The sequence below is a fragment of the Bufo gargarizans genome, chromosome 8 (assembly GCF_014858855.1).
Source record: "Bufo gargarizans isolate SCDJY-AF-19 chromosome 8, ASM1485885v1, whole genome shotgun sequence".
NCBI lineage: Eukaryota > Metazoa > Chordata > Amphibia > Anura > Bufonidae > Bufo > Bufo gargarizans.
Genome location: NC_058087.1, coordinates 112673994 through 112688022, shown reverse-complemented (window position 1 = coordinate 112688022; position 14029 = coordinate 112673994). Strand labels below are relative to the sequence as shown.

At 44.1% G+C, this 14029-nt stretch overlaps 1 protein-coding gene across 1 annotated transcript in view; it reads right to left on the bottom strand.

The window, feature by feature from the left end:
• Positions 1-14029, bottom strand: part of LOC122945418 (GPI inositol-deacylase-like) — a 657393-nt gene that overhangs the window by 259499 nt on the left and 383865 nt on the right. Inside the window, exon 7 of the mRNA XM_044304488.1 lies at positions 2855-2921. Within this exon, the coding sequence (XP_044160423.1) occupies positions 2855-2921 (67 nt within the window). The remainder of the gene's footprint in view (positions 1-2854; positions 2922-14029) is intronic.

Below are 14029 nucleotides of genomic sequence, written 5' to 3'. Positions count from 1 at the left end.
TTATCAATAAAATGTCGCCAGAGGACGAGGCACGCCTGGAGCTTGCTGTTGGGGTGGATATATTGATGTTCCCACCATCCAATGTTAAGATTTGCAAACCTCAGTGCGAACCTTATCCCCATCGCGGTCCCCCACGTCTGGAGGTAAAATTTGTCATCATATGTAAAATAGTTTTTAGTTAACAAAAACATGATGCACTCCCCAAGGTAATTAATCTGCGTCTCGGTCATCTCCCTTTTAGTTTTCAAAAAGTATTTAAATGCCTAACTTCCTTTTAGATTTTCAATCACTGTGTAAAGGGATTTGATATCCAATGTGCAAATTATATAATCCTCTCTCCATTTGACTTTGTTCAACGTTTGTAATGTATGTTTTGTGTAACTTAAGTATGTGGGAAGTGCTTGTGCATATGGCTGTAGATGTTGATCAATATATCTGGACAAAGCACTGGTAAGGCAGTCTATGCCTGACACAATGGGTATCCCCGGTGGGTTTTGTGTGTCCTTAGGTATTTTGGGGTTATGGTAGAACACCGCGATTTTTCGGTGTTCTATATTTATGAATGCTGCTTCTTTTTTTATGTAGAATTCCCTGGTTTCTGCCTATTTGGATCAAGGTTTTAAGTTGACTTTTAAAAACCTCTGTTGGGTAATTTATTAAAATGTTATATGTTCTGCTGTCTCTCAGTATGTGCTCTGCCGCTCTATAATAGTTCTCCTTATTCATTATAACTATCCCACCGCCTTTACCCGTGGGACAAATAATGACTTCATTATTTTTCTGCATATTAGCAATGGCCTTTTTCTCCTCGCTTGCAATGTTGTTCAAGTACTGGGGATTTTTTGGTTTATGAATTTTGCGTATTTTATTTGTCACCTGGTTCATAAAACTGTTTAGGGCAGGGGATTATTCTTGTACTGGGTAAAACCGTGCAAGAGTAGTAATAAATACAGTAACCTAACCCTGCAACAAAATCTACGTTGGCTGCACAAAAAGAACACTCAAAAATAGAATAGGGGAACATGTATATAATATACAGAGGAAATATGAGGGACACCCGTTGTCATGTCATTATAAAGAAAGACATGGAGGGAAGTTTGCCGATTCAAGCTCCTGTGGGGTAGAAATAGTTAACAAGAACAAAAGGGGTGGTCACCTTATTAAAGAAATGTCAAAGGTAGAAACAAAGTGGATATTTAACATGGATACTCTAATACTAAATGGCCTAATGAGGAGTTAAGAATTAACATCAGAAGGTGAGCGCATAAATAGGGAGCACTAGAAGTGCCCTGTAATACATCCTAAGGAAGGACAGCGTCTGTCCAAAATACGTTTTTTTTTTGGCACCTGTAGCAACCCTTATCTACAGAAGTGACATCACTAGTCACTCCATGAGAGAGCAAACCGCTAAGGCTACTTTCACACTAGCGTTCGGGGTTCCGCTTGTGAGTTCCGTTTGAAGGCTCTCACAAGCGGCCCCGAACGCATCCGTACGGCCCAAATGCATTCTGATTGGATGCGGATCCGCTCAGAATGCATCAGTCTGGCACCGTTTGTCCTCCGCTCCGCAGGTGGACACCCGAACACTGCTTGCAGCGTTCGGGTGTCCGCCTGGCCGTGCGGAGGCAAACGGATCCGTCCAGACTTACAATGTAAGTCAATGGGGATGGATCCGCTCAGAATGCATCAGTCTGGCACCGTTTGTCCTCCGCTCCGCTCAGCAGGTGGACACCCGAACACTGCTTGCAGTGTTCGGATGTCCGCCTGGCCGTGCGGAGGCAAACTGATCCGTCCAGCCTTACAATGTAAGTCAAAGTTGACACAATATGGCTCAATTTCAAACGGATCTGTCCCCCATTGACTTTCAATGTAAAGTCTGGATGGATCCATCTGAGCAACTTTCACACTTAGAATTTTTTCTAAAATATAATGCAGACGGATCCGTTCTGAACCGATCCCATCGTCTGCATTATAGGAGCGGATCCGTCTGTGCAGACACCAGACGGATCCGCTCTGAACGCAAGTGTGAAAGTAGCCTTACTCTGAACTTACCAGCATCACGCTACCGGCCGCGGCATATGTTGTTTAGCACAACAGGTATCAGTGACAGCACGGGACCTCAGATCCAATACAGCAGAGAGCATACCTTTACTTAGCAGCGCCGACTAACAAGGTAATATACCGATATACAACAGTAGCAATACTTAAAGATCGTAGTGCAATCGGAACATACATTATTGCATATGTAATAGTAATATTTAACAATACTTCCCCTTCCCTTGAGAGCGCAGTACCACTTGAAATACTTGATGTGTACTTACTAAATGCAGCAGTTTGTGCGGTCCTGCTGCGGTACCGCAGCCACACAGGTTTAGCAAACAAAAGCGCGCTACTGAAGCAACTAAATATTTTTGCATACACAGTATCTAATGACAGTGGCACTTCAAGTGACAGTTAAAGAGACTATACTGACCCCCTAATGCCCGGGCGCCTCATATAGGTTATACTTACCCCACTCCCCGGCACCCGCATTGCTCCTGATGCTGCTGCATCTCCCAGTCACGCGGATCAAAACATCCAACGGTGGGGGAGGGGAGGTAGCTGCCAATAGCAGGCCGTGACAGGTGACACTAGGGAGGTTCGTCCCCGTCATGGTCTTCTATTGGCGCCCCCCAGCAATCGCCCGATGTGTTGATCCACGTGACGGGGAGATGTTGTGGTGGCCGTGCGGGCATCAGCAGCGAAGCGGGTGCCAGGGAGAAGGGTCAGTATAACCTATATGCACGGGCTTTAAAGGGGGTGGATTTTTTTATGTATAGAAAAAATTTAACCATAAAATAAACACAACACAAACCTGTCTTGTATCTTCATCAATCAGGTCAAATAAAGCTCTTGAAGTAGCCAAAATTAGTTCTTTACACCTACATTTAAGAGGAAGAAAGCACAACTACATTACATAATTTACTCTATATACATTGAATGACTTTTTTCAGCAATTTCTGTAAGGTGATGATTCATTTTCAACATTTTTTTACATCTATATTAGAGATGAGCAAATCAATTCTAAATGAGTCACAAAAATGTCATCCTTCAAACAGATCTTGTTTCAGACGAATCGCATACAAAAGGCGCCCAGCACCATTTTTACAGTGAATATCGGCAGGGAAAATCATGAGGGAGGAAGAAGATGGAGGTTTACATCACTGGAAAAAAGTGGAAGAAGAACCAGTCCTGATTGGCTAAACAGGCTGTCAGCTTCTGAACCAATCAGGGGAAGGAATCAATAAGGTCCTTCGCTGACAACATCATAAAACACCATCCTATGTTGAGCTTGTGACCTGGAAAGATGTGTTGTTTCAGTGTCTGACAAAAAGCAGTACTAAGGACACTATAGGGACAAAATATAGAGATATAATTGGGTAGATTTTAGGGTATTTGATTAGGGAAAACTTTGAGGGAACTTTTTTCTTCTAATAAACAGTTTAAATTTACCATTTGCAATTGGGCAAATCAGTGCATTATATCAGTGTTACTGTACACTTTGTTGCATATTGCAGAAAGATAACAGGTAGTTACAGCAAAAGCAATACAGCAGTAATGCCATTTTCTCTAACACCTGAACAACGGCACCACATGAGAAGCTCCCAGCCTCTCAACTGACAGGAAATGACGCAGAAGTCCAAAATCAAAAGCCTCATCCTCTTACCCAATTCAGTTTAGTTTCCTGTTCCTTGTGGGATGCGTGAAAGTCCTGCAGTGGATACCTTCTTCGCCCAGTCTTGTGATTCCCTTTTCAGAAGGACCCGGGAGTGGACAGGGGCGCCAAGTGGAGCGTGCGCTTTCATTCACTGTTTTTGGCATCCTTTAGTTGAATGCAGCCACGGGCACAAGCAAATACGCTCGCAGGATTGGTCGCGTCATGTTTTCCATGGTGATGCACTTCCGGTGACGTTCTTACAGAGGCGTGTCACGCCGGAATCGAGGTCACCGGCTACTCCGTTTGAAGGACAGCAGGAGGATCAGCCATATGGGGCAGCAGCATCCTCATGTGGAGACTAGTCCCCCCCCCCCACCCGGTTGCTAGGACATCGAACAAATCATCACCGTCTTGGTTGAGCTTGATGGACTTATGTTTTTTTTCAACCGTATTAACTATATACGTATAAATAAGAGGGGCACACCTACATCTAGAATTCACACAGGACACTAGCCAATATATTACTAAGGCTACTTTCACACTAGCGTTCGATCGGATCCGTTCTGAACGGATCCGATCATAATAATGCAGACGGCGGCTCCGTTCAGAACGGATCCGTCTGCATTATATTAGCAAAAAAAAAGCTAAGTGTGAAATTAGCCTGAGCGGAGCGGAGGCTGAACGCTGCCAGACTGATGCAGTCTGAGCGGATCTGCATCCATTCAGACTGCATCAGGGCTGGACGGAAGCGTTCGGGTCCGCTCGTGAGCCCCTTCAAACGGAGCTCACGAGCGGACAGCCGAACGCTAGTGTGAAACTAGCCTAAAATGGTTTATTTACTATATAATATATAACAGATAAGGTACCTAATTTATCACACTAAAAATGACATAAAATACATACACTCACCTAAAGAATTATTAGGAACACCATACTAATACGGTGTTGGACCCCCTCTCCCCCTTTTGCCTTCAGAACTGCCTCAATTGTACGTGGCATTGATTCAACAAGGTTTTGATAGCATTCTTTAGAAATGTTGGCCCATATTGATAGGATAGCATCTTTCAGTTGATGGCGATTTGAGGGATGCACATCCAGGGCACGAAGCTCCCGTTCCACCACATCCCAAAGATGCTCTATTGGGTTGAGATCTGGTGACTGTGGGGGCCATTTTAGTACAGTGAACTCATTGCATGTTAAAGAAACCAATTTGAAATGATTTGAGCTTTGTGACATGGTGCATTATCCTGCTGAAAGTAGCCAAAAGTGGATGGGTACATGGTGGTCATGAAGGGATGGATATGGTCAGAAACAATGCTCAGGTAGCCCGTGGCATTTAAACAATGGCCAATTGGCACTAAGGGGCCTAAAGTGTGCGCAGGAAACATCCCCTATACCATTACACCACCACCAGCCTGCACAGTGGTAACAAGGCATGATGGATACATGTTCTCATTCTGTTTACACCAAATTCAGACTCTACTATTTGAATGTCTCAATAGAAATCGAGACTCATCAGACCAGGCAACATTTTTCCAGTCTTCAACAGTCTAATTTTGGTGAGCTCGTGCAAATTGTAGCCTCTTTTTCCTATTTGTAGTGGAGATGAGTGGTACCCAGTGGGGTCTTCTGCTGTTGTAGCCCATCTGCCTCAAGGTTGTGCGTGTTGTGGCTTCACAAATGCTTTGCTGCATACCTCGGTTGTAACGAGTGGTTATTTCAGTCAACGTTGCTCTTCTATCAGATTGAATCAGTCGGCCCATTCTCCTCTGACCTCTAGCATCAACAAGGCATGTTCACCCACAGGACTGCCGCATACTGGATGTTTTTACCTTCTCATACCATTCTTTGTAAACCCTAGAAATGGTTGTGCGTGAAAATCCCAGTAACTGAGCAGATTCTGAAATACTCAGACCGGCCCGTCTGGCACCAACAACCATGCCACGCTCAAAATTGCTTAAATGACCTTTCTTTCCCATTCTGACATTCAGTTTGGAGTTCAGGAGATTGTCTTGACCAGGACCACAACCCTACATGCATTGAAGCAATTGCCATGTGATTGGTTGACTAGATAATCACATTAATGAGAAATGGAACAGGTGTTCCTAATAATTCTTTAGGCAAGTGTATATTAAAATATAACCGCACTAAGGGTTAATGTGTACAATAATATCAGACATCGGTCATATACTCAGTGCCTGATTCAAAGTTTCAGCCGCAGCCGATGAATTAATAAATACAGTCTGTAATTATCCGCTGTATACCGTATCTGCGATTTATTCAATGTAAAAAGTTCTATATGCCATTTAAAGACAAGGGTCTCCTTAAAGACAAAAATGGACAAAAAAGTGAAGGGCTACTAAAAAAAAAAAAAAAAAAAAAAAAAGGGCCCCCTCAAAAAATATACTGCTAGATCAATTAAAGATGGTAAAAACGACCTTCTCCTACCTAGGGTGGATAGTAAAATCAGGAAAAATCAGATCTAGTGCCGCCACAAGAGAATATATTTTTGGGAGTACTGTTAGATACAAGAGTTCTGTGCTCATTTCTTCCCCAGGAGAAACAGTCTGATAAGAAAATCAATACAGAACTTTTGGGTGACAAGATCTTCTTCTATAAGAGATATGAAGATTCTGAGCTTACTAACATCTATGATCCCATGAGTGAGGTGGGCTCAGGCTCATTCAAGAACCCTCGAGTTATTTCTACCATCTTCCTAAGACAAGAAAAAGACCCAATTAGAAAGGAGGTTGTCAATTCCCTTTAGTGTGAAGAATTCACTATGCTGGTGGTTGGTATAGAACAACCTAGCGAAAAGGAGTTCACTGGCTTCTGAAAAATCCAGTCACCACAAATGCAAGTAGTCAGGGTTGGTGGGCCCATACAGATCATATAATGGTTCAGGGCAAATGAGGAAAAAATCTGTCCCAATCCTCTTCAAACAGAACTGTCAGCAATATTCTTTGCTCTGAAAAAGTTGGAACCCAACTTAAGATCAATATTTGTACAAATTCTCACCTATATCAACCACCAGGAGAATATTTTCAGTTGGGGAGAAAGAAACCTGCTATTATCAGCAGTTTATCTTAGGGGAAAACAGAATAGCAGACTACTTCAGCAGGAAGACACCAAAGGAGGGAGAATGGGCCCTGAACCACGATATATTTCTTCAGATTACATGAAAGATGGGGTCTGCAGGCTTAGATGTTTTTGCTACATGACAAAACAGTCAGATTCAGAATTTCTACTGTCTGTTGATCCAAGACAGGCCACAAAGTAGATGCATTCTCAGTGACGTGGCTGAAGGACATGTATATGCTTTTCCCCAATTTTTTCTTCTCTCAAGAGTCCTCTTGAGGATTGTGGAAGAGGAAGCCTCGGTTATCCTAATAGCCCCATACCGGCCAAAAAGGTTCCAGTTTCCTCTCCTTCTTAGATTAGCTCAGGGCAATTTCTGGACTTTTCCCGAGACTCCAGGTTGCCTCAGCCAGGGACCAGTATGTCATCTAAATGTTCCTCAGATGAAACTAACAGCCTGAACATTTAAAGGGTAATATTTTTGCTGAACAGTAGGAAGGAAGTGACCTCTACGATATACCTTCTCCTAATGTTCGAGTCATCCTATATTTTCTTCAATCTGGTTTAGATAAGGGACTTAGAGTAAGTACATTGAAGGTACAGGTGGAGACCCTAAGTACATTCATGGACACAAAGTTATCAAGCTTATTGATATCAAGTTATCAATAAAAAGGATTATCGGCCTGAGTGGGTCTTAAAGCCCATTCCACTAGAGCCGTATCTACAACATGGGCTGAGGGGGCCTCTGCGTCTTTAGAGTAGATCTGCCAGCAACTTGGGATAGGCCATCAACCTTCATTAAACACTATAAGTTGGAGGTTCTTAAAAATAATCAATTGGCATTTGGGCGGAAGGTCCTTTCTGCTGCCACGCCATCCAATTAGGTTTCTCTGCAAATCCTCATGTGGTGCTGTTGTGGAGGTGTTAGCGAAAGATGAAAATTACTCCTACCGGTAACTGGATTCCCCACTCATATGTATATATTATTTAAACTTTCGTGATGAAACTTTTTTTGTTGTATGCATCTCTCTCGTTTCTCGGTCACTAAACTGAATTGGGTAGGAGGAGGAGGCTTTTTATTTCGGACTTCTGCATTGTTTCCTGCCCCTTGAGAGGTAGGGAGCTCCTCATGTGGTGCTGTTGTAGAGGTTAACAGGAACTCCAATTACCTTTAAAAGTAATTTTCATCTTTTATACATGTGTTATTGAACACGGGCTGAAACCATTACTCGACTGAATTGAGTAATTTGACACAAAAAAATCCTCTATGCAAATTTTTTGCATTGAAGATTCGTTTGTGTCACGTGACCACGGAGCGGGAGTGAAGCGCTTGCTATTACTCCCGCTCCGTGGTCTCCAGCTGGCCTGCAATACTCACCTTTCGAACAGGGACGCCACCTAAGGCCGGGTGCCCAGAGTGCACAGCGTCATAGCTGTGCACTCCAGGTGTCAGGAGGAGAAGGGAGAGGAGATGATTTCACAAGGGGGAGGAGAGCTGCTGGCACAAGGGGGGTAAAATGATATACTAAGGGACTGATCTAGTACTATATTTGTGTAATTTATACTTGACGGAAGTTTTAATTGTAGTTATTAAAATCATGATTTTAGATTTTCATTGATGTAAGGTATCCCATTGTAATTTTTGCAATAAGTATCTGCTAATATTAATATAGTGACTAATGGTGCTATTTAAAGGGGTTATCCAACCCCTATAACGCCCTGGTACCGTATACAGGTAATACTTACCCTGCTCCCCGGCAACCACATCGCTGCTGATGCCTGTGATGCTAGGGAGGCTGTGAGGGCATCAGGAGTGAGGCTGGTATCAGGGAGCGGGGTAAGTATTACCTGTATGCGGTGCCTGTGCTTTTTTGGGGGGCATTATAGGGGTTGGATAACCCCTTTAAGTCCAACACTCAGTCTGGCATGCATGCTTGAGAAAGTGAGCGGAGTCCACTGGAATGTTGAATGTGGTGTGCTCCACACCTCATCCATCTCAGTAGCAAACCAGGATTGCAGAATCAAGTGAAGAAAAGATCGGATTTGATGTCTTTACCGGTATGATGTCTTTCTGATGATGAATATATTATATGGATTTTTATATGAGAAAGCAGTGACATTTATGATGAAACTTATCTAGTGAATTTTACTAGAAAATATAAATGTTAAAATAAGAGGATTACAGTGGTGGAAGCCTTACAACTATTACATTCATTAAAAAGGGTTCCTAATGGGAACTGCATCATTCTCGTACCATTTCCAAAGGCTGCATCTCTGGTTTTAGATCAACTAGCACCATGATCAAGGCCTTATTCTAAAGCTTCATTATTTCTAGCTCAATTGTAGACATATTACAAGTTAAAGCAATGCGTTTTGGTGGACCACGCGTGAATTTGGGCAGCACAATGATAGTGTGTAATGAAGGAGGAGATTGGGGTGGATACTTAAGCACAAGTATGGATGATTGAGACCTATGCCCCTGACTAAGCTTGAGGCGAAAACCTAGGTCAGACGTGCACAAGGCTGCTTTGTTTTACCTTTGACTTGTCTATACTTTTATGGACATTTGTGAGTATAATAAATACCTGTATATATATACATTGGAGACAGTGCTTCACTATTAGAGCAAACTCCTTGTAGTATCACCAATGGGAAGGAGGACCATGATGTGCTCGTAACTATAGCGATTTTCTGAAGTGTGTGCATACCAACGTGCGCTTGTGAGGAAAGACACCTGTGGAGACTAATATTTTACCAATACGTGCAGGAGTGGATAACTAACTTGTAGTGGCTACCTTTAAAATAGTTTGAATTTGCGCGGTCCACCAAAACGCATTGAACCGAGTGTAAATTGAAAGCCACATCCTGAATACAATCTCCTTTTTTACCTGTGCAAACATGCTGGTATTTTTTATTACCAAAGGTGGCAACCCTAGATATGATGCATCCATAATAACCGATACTTACAGCAAAAGAAAAGTAAAAAAAACTATGCCAGAATTGTTATTTTCTATTCATCTTCCCTACCAAAAACACCCTAAAAAGCAATAAAAAAAAGGAACAATCAAAACTCGCACTGCAAAATTCAAGGTCTCAAAGAAAAATTGAAGAAAAAAATTATGATCACTGGAAGTGAAAAAATGTTACTGGTCCTTGAGGTTAAAATTAGTTAGATCGCTAAAATGCAGCTGTGCACCAACAATATTTATTTGCAATAAAAAAATACTTTTTAGAGAGTGTTTTTCCAATTTTAATGTGACTAAGGGCTCTTTCACATATGCGTTCTTTTCTTCCGGCATAGAGTTCCGTCGTCGGGGCTCTATGCCGGAAGAATCCTGATCAGGATTATCCCCATGCATTCCGAATGGATAGAAATCCGTTCAGGATGCATCAGGATGTCTTCAGTTCCGGACCGGAACGTTTTTTGGCCGGAGAAAATACCGCAGCATGCGCTTTTTACTCCGGCCAAAAATCCTGAAGACTTGCCGCAAGGCCGGATCCGGAATTAATGCCCATTGAAAGGCATTGATCCGGCCTTAAGCTAAACGTCGTTTCGGCGCATTGCCGGATCTGACGTTTAGTTTTTTCTGAATAGTTACCATGGCTGCCGGGACGCTAAAGTCCTGGCAGCCATGGTAAAGTGTAGTGGGGAGCGGGGGAGCAGCATACTTACCGTCCGTGCGGCTCCCGGGGCGCTCCAGAGTGACGTCAGGGCGCCACAAGCGCATGGATCACGTGATCGCATGGCACGTCATCCATGCGCATGGGGCGCTCTGACGTCATTCTGGAGCGCCCCGGGAGCCGCATGGACTGTAAGTATATTGCTCCCACGCTCCCCACTACTACTATGGCAACCAGGACTTTAATAGCGTCCTGGCTGCCATAGTAACACTGAAAGCATTTTGAATACGGATCAGTCTTCAAATGCTTTCAGTACACTTGCGGTTTTTCCGGATCCGGTGTGTAATTCCGGCAAGTGGAGTACACGCCGGATCCGGACAACGCAAGTGTGAAAGAGGCCTAATAGGAGGTTAAGAACATCTAAACAAGCCGATTGCATTTTGAAAACAAGTTCTGTGGCCCAGGGAAGTTAAAACAGAACTCTTAGGCCTCTTTCACACGGGCGTCATATTTTTGGCCCGGATAAGAGGCGGGTGCGTTGCGGGAAAATGCACGATTTTTTGGCGCAAGTGCAAAACATTGCAATGCATTTTGTACTCGCGTGAGAAAAATCGCGCATGTTTGGTACCCAAACTTCTTCACAGAAGTTCGGGCTTAGGATTGATGTTCTGAAGATTGTATTATTTTCCCTTATAACATGGTTATAAGGGAAAATAATAGCATTCTGAATACAAGATGCATAGTATGATAGTGCTGGAGGGATAAAAAAATAAAATAAAAATTAACTCACCTTTTCCTCTTGATCGTGTAGTTCTCGGTCTCTTCTTTACTTAATGATGCGCTGTGGGCTAAATGACCTGTGGTGACGTCAGATCACATGCTCCAATCACATGGTCCATCACCATGGTGATCTGACGTCACCACAGGTCCTTTAGCCCACAGCTCATCATTAAAGGGAACCTGTCACCGGGATTTTGGGTATAGAGGTGAGGACATGGGTTGCTAGATGGCCGCTAGCACATCCGGAATATCCAGTCCCCATAGCTCTGTGTGCTTTTATTGTGTAAAAAAAATGATTTGATACATATGCAAATTAACCTGAGATGAGTCCTGTCTCTGACTCATCTCACGTACAGGACTCATCTCAGGTTCATTTGCATATGTATCAAATCATTTTTTTTACACAATAAAAGCACACAGAGCTATGGGGACCGGATATTCCGGATGTGCTAGCGGCCATCTAGCAGCCCATGTCCTCAGTTCTGTACACAAAATCCCGGTGACAGGTTCCCTTTAAAGAAGTAAAGAAGAGACCGGGAACTACGCGATCATGAGGAGAAGGTGAGTTAATTTTTATTTATTTTTTTAACCCCTCCAGCCCTATTGTACTATACATTGAGTACACAGTGAAAAGTTTAAATAGGGCCACCAAGGAGAAAGCAGAGGAGCACACATTACAGTGAGTAGCCACCAAACACTTCACTTAGCCCCAGATCACCCCCCCCCCCGCACCCCAATTAACCCCTTGATCACCCCTGTCAATCACCTAGTGAAAGGGAAAAAAGTGATCAGTGTAAACTGTCACTTTATTTTTTTTTCACTGGCATTGACTGTTTTAGGATAGTTTAGGCCCGTTGGTTAGGTAGTTAATGATCGTTTAGCGCCCAGCCCACCGCACCGCAGTCACTGATTCGCTGATTAGCATATCGCTAATCAGCATTTGTACTTTTATAGTATCTGTAAGTGATCAGAACTGATCACAGTCAAATCTATAATAGTATTAGTGTCACCTTAGTTCGCCCTCCATCCAAAAAGCAGTGTTTGCCCGATCAGGCCTGATTGGTCTCCCACACGTGCGTTCACACATGCCTGCCCCGCCGCAGTGCCAATTTTTTATTTTTTTATCACTGCACAATCACTTTACAAGCGCTGCGGCGATAATAAAAAAAACAGTTTTGATATTTTTTTATCAATCGCAGCGGCCTCCGGTACTTCGCTATGCTTTTTCTCTTGGGTAGTCTCAGGGGCTACCCCTAAATTTAGTTGTCCAAATGGCAAATAAGGGGTATTCTTCTGAAGAGGCCTACAGGCTTCTGACCTAGTCGGATGAGAAATGGGAACCCTCATCTGACGAATCTAGCGGGTCAGAATACGAACCTGTAGAAAGCAGTGGCAGTCTGACCCAAAGTTCGGACTAGGAGGTTGAGGTCCCTGATAGCACCAGGCGTACCCGGCCCCGTGTTGCTAGACCACAGGTTGCACAGGATCTGCATTAAGGGCAGCAGAGTGGGGCTGGGGCTGGCGCTGTCGGATTAAGTGGTGAGGCATACACCAGCAGCGCAGCCCATCCTGGACCTAGTACCAGCACTGCCGTACAACATGATGAAGTGGCGAGCACCAGAAGGGCAGTTGAAGCTAGTACGGTGGCACGGGCCCGTAGAGCCCCTAGAGTCCCTGAGGTGCTGGCAAACCCTGATTGGCAGCCCAAAACTTCAGCCGCACCAATAGTTCCCCCTTTCACACGCCCAGTCTGGAGTTCGGGTTGAGACAGCTCAGATCGGTTCGGCACTGGGATTTTTTGAGCTGTTCTTGACTGCGGAGCTCTTGGACTTAGTCGTGGCAGAAACAAATCGGTATGCCACTCAATTTATAGCCGCCAACCCGGGAAGCTTTTATGCCCAGTCTTTCCGGTGGAAACCCGTCCAAGTTTCCGAAATTAAAATTTTTCTGGGCCTTCTCAACATGGGTCTAACCAAAAAGCATGAATTGCAGTCATATTGGTCCACGAACCCTATTAATCACATGCCCATGTTCTCTGCTGCTATGTCCAGGACACGATTTGAGACCATCCTGCGTTTCCAGCACTTTAGCGACAACAGCTCCTCTCGTCCCAGAGGCTACCCAGCTTTTGACCGGCTCCACAAAATTCGGCCCCTCATAGACCATTTCAACACCAGGTTTGAAGATTTGTATACCCCTGCGTAGACGAGTCCCTTATACATTTTACCAGGCGCCTTGGCTTCAAACTTCAAATACATCCCAAGCAAGCGCGCCCAGTATGGGGTCAAATTGTATAAGCTCTGTGAAAGGGCCACAGACTATTCCCACAAATTTCGGATCTATGAGGGTAAAGATCAGACCCTGGAGCCGGTCGGTTGCCCTGACTACCTGGGGAGCAGTGGGAAGACAGTCTGGGACTTGGTGTCACCCTTATTTGGCAAGCGGTACCATCTTTATGTGGACAATTTTTACACAAGTGTGCCCCTCTTCAGGTATTTATTCCTAGAACGGTGCTGTGGCACCGCGCGACCTAGTCGCCGGGGCTTCCCCCAACAGATTGTTACCACCCATCTTGCAAGGGGGGAGAGGGCTGCCTTGTGTAACGAAAAAACTGCTCGCGGTGAAATGGAGAGATAACCAGTGCCATTGAAAAGCCCCTCTAAGGCCACAACTATAACCTTCACATGGGAGGGGTGGACTTCAATGACCAGATGTTGGCTCCGTATTTAGTTTCCCGACGCACCAGATGCTGGTATAAGAAGGTGTCTGTATATTTGATTCAATTGGCTGCATATAATAGTTTTGTTCTCTACAGTAAGGCTGGGAGAACAGGATCCTTCCTCAAATTTCAGG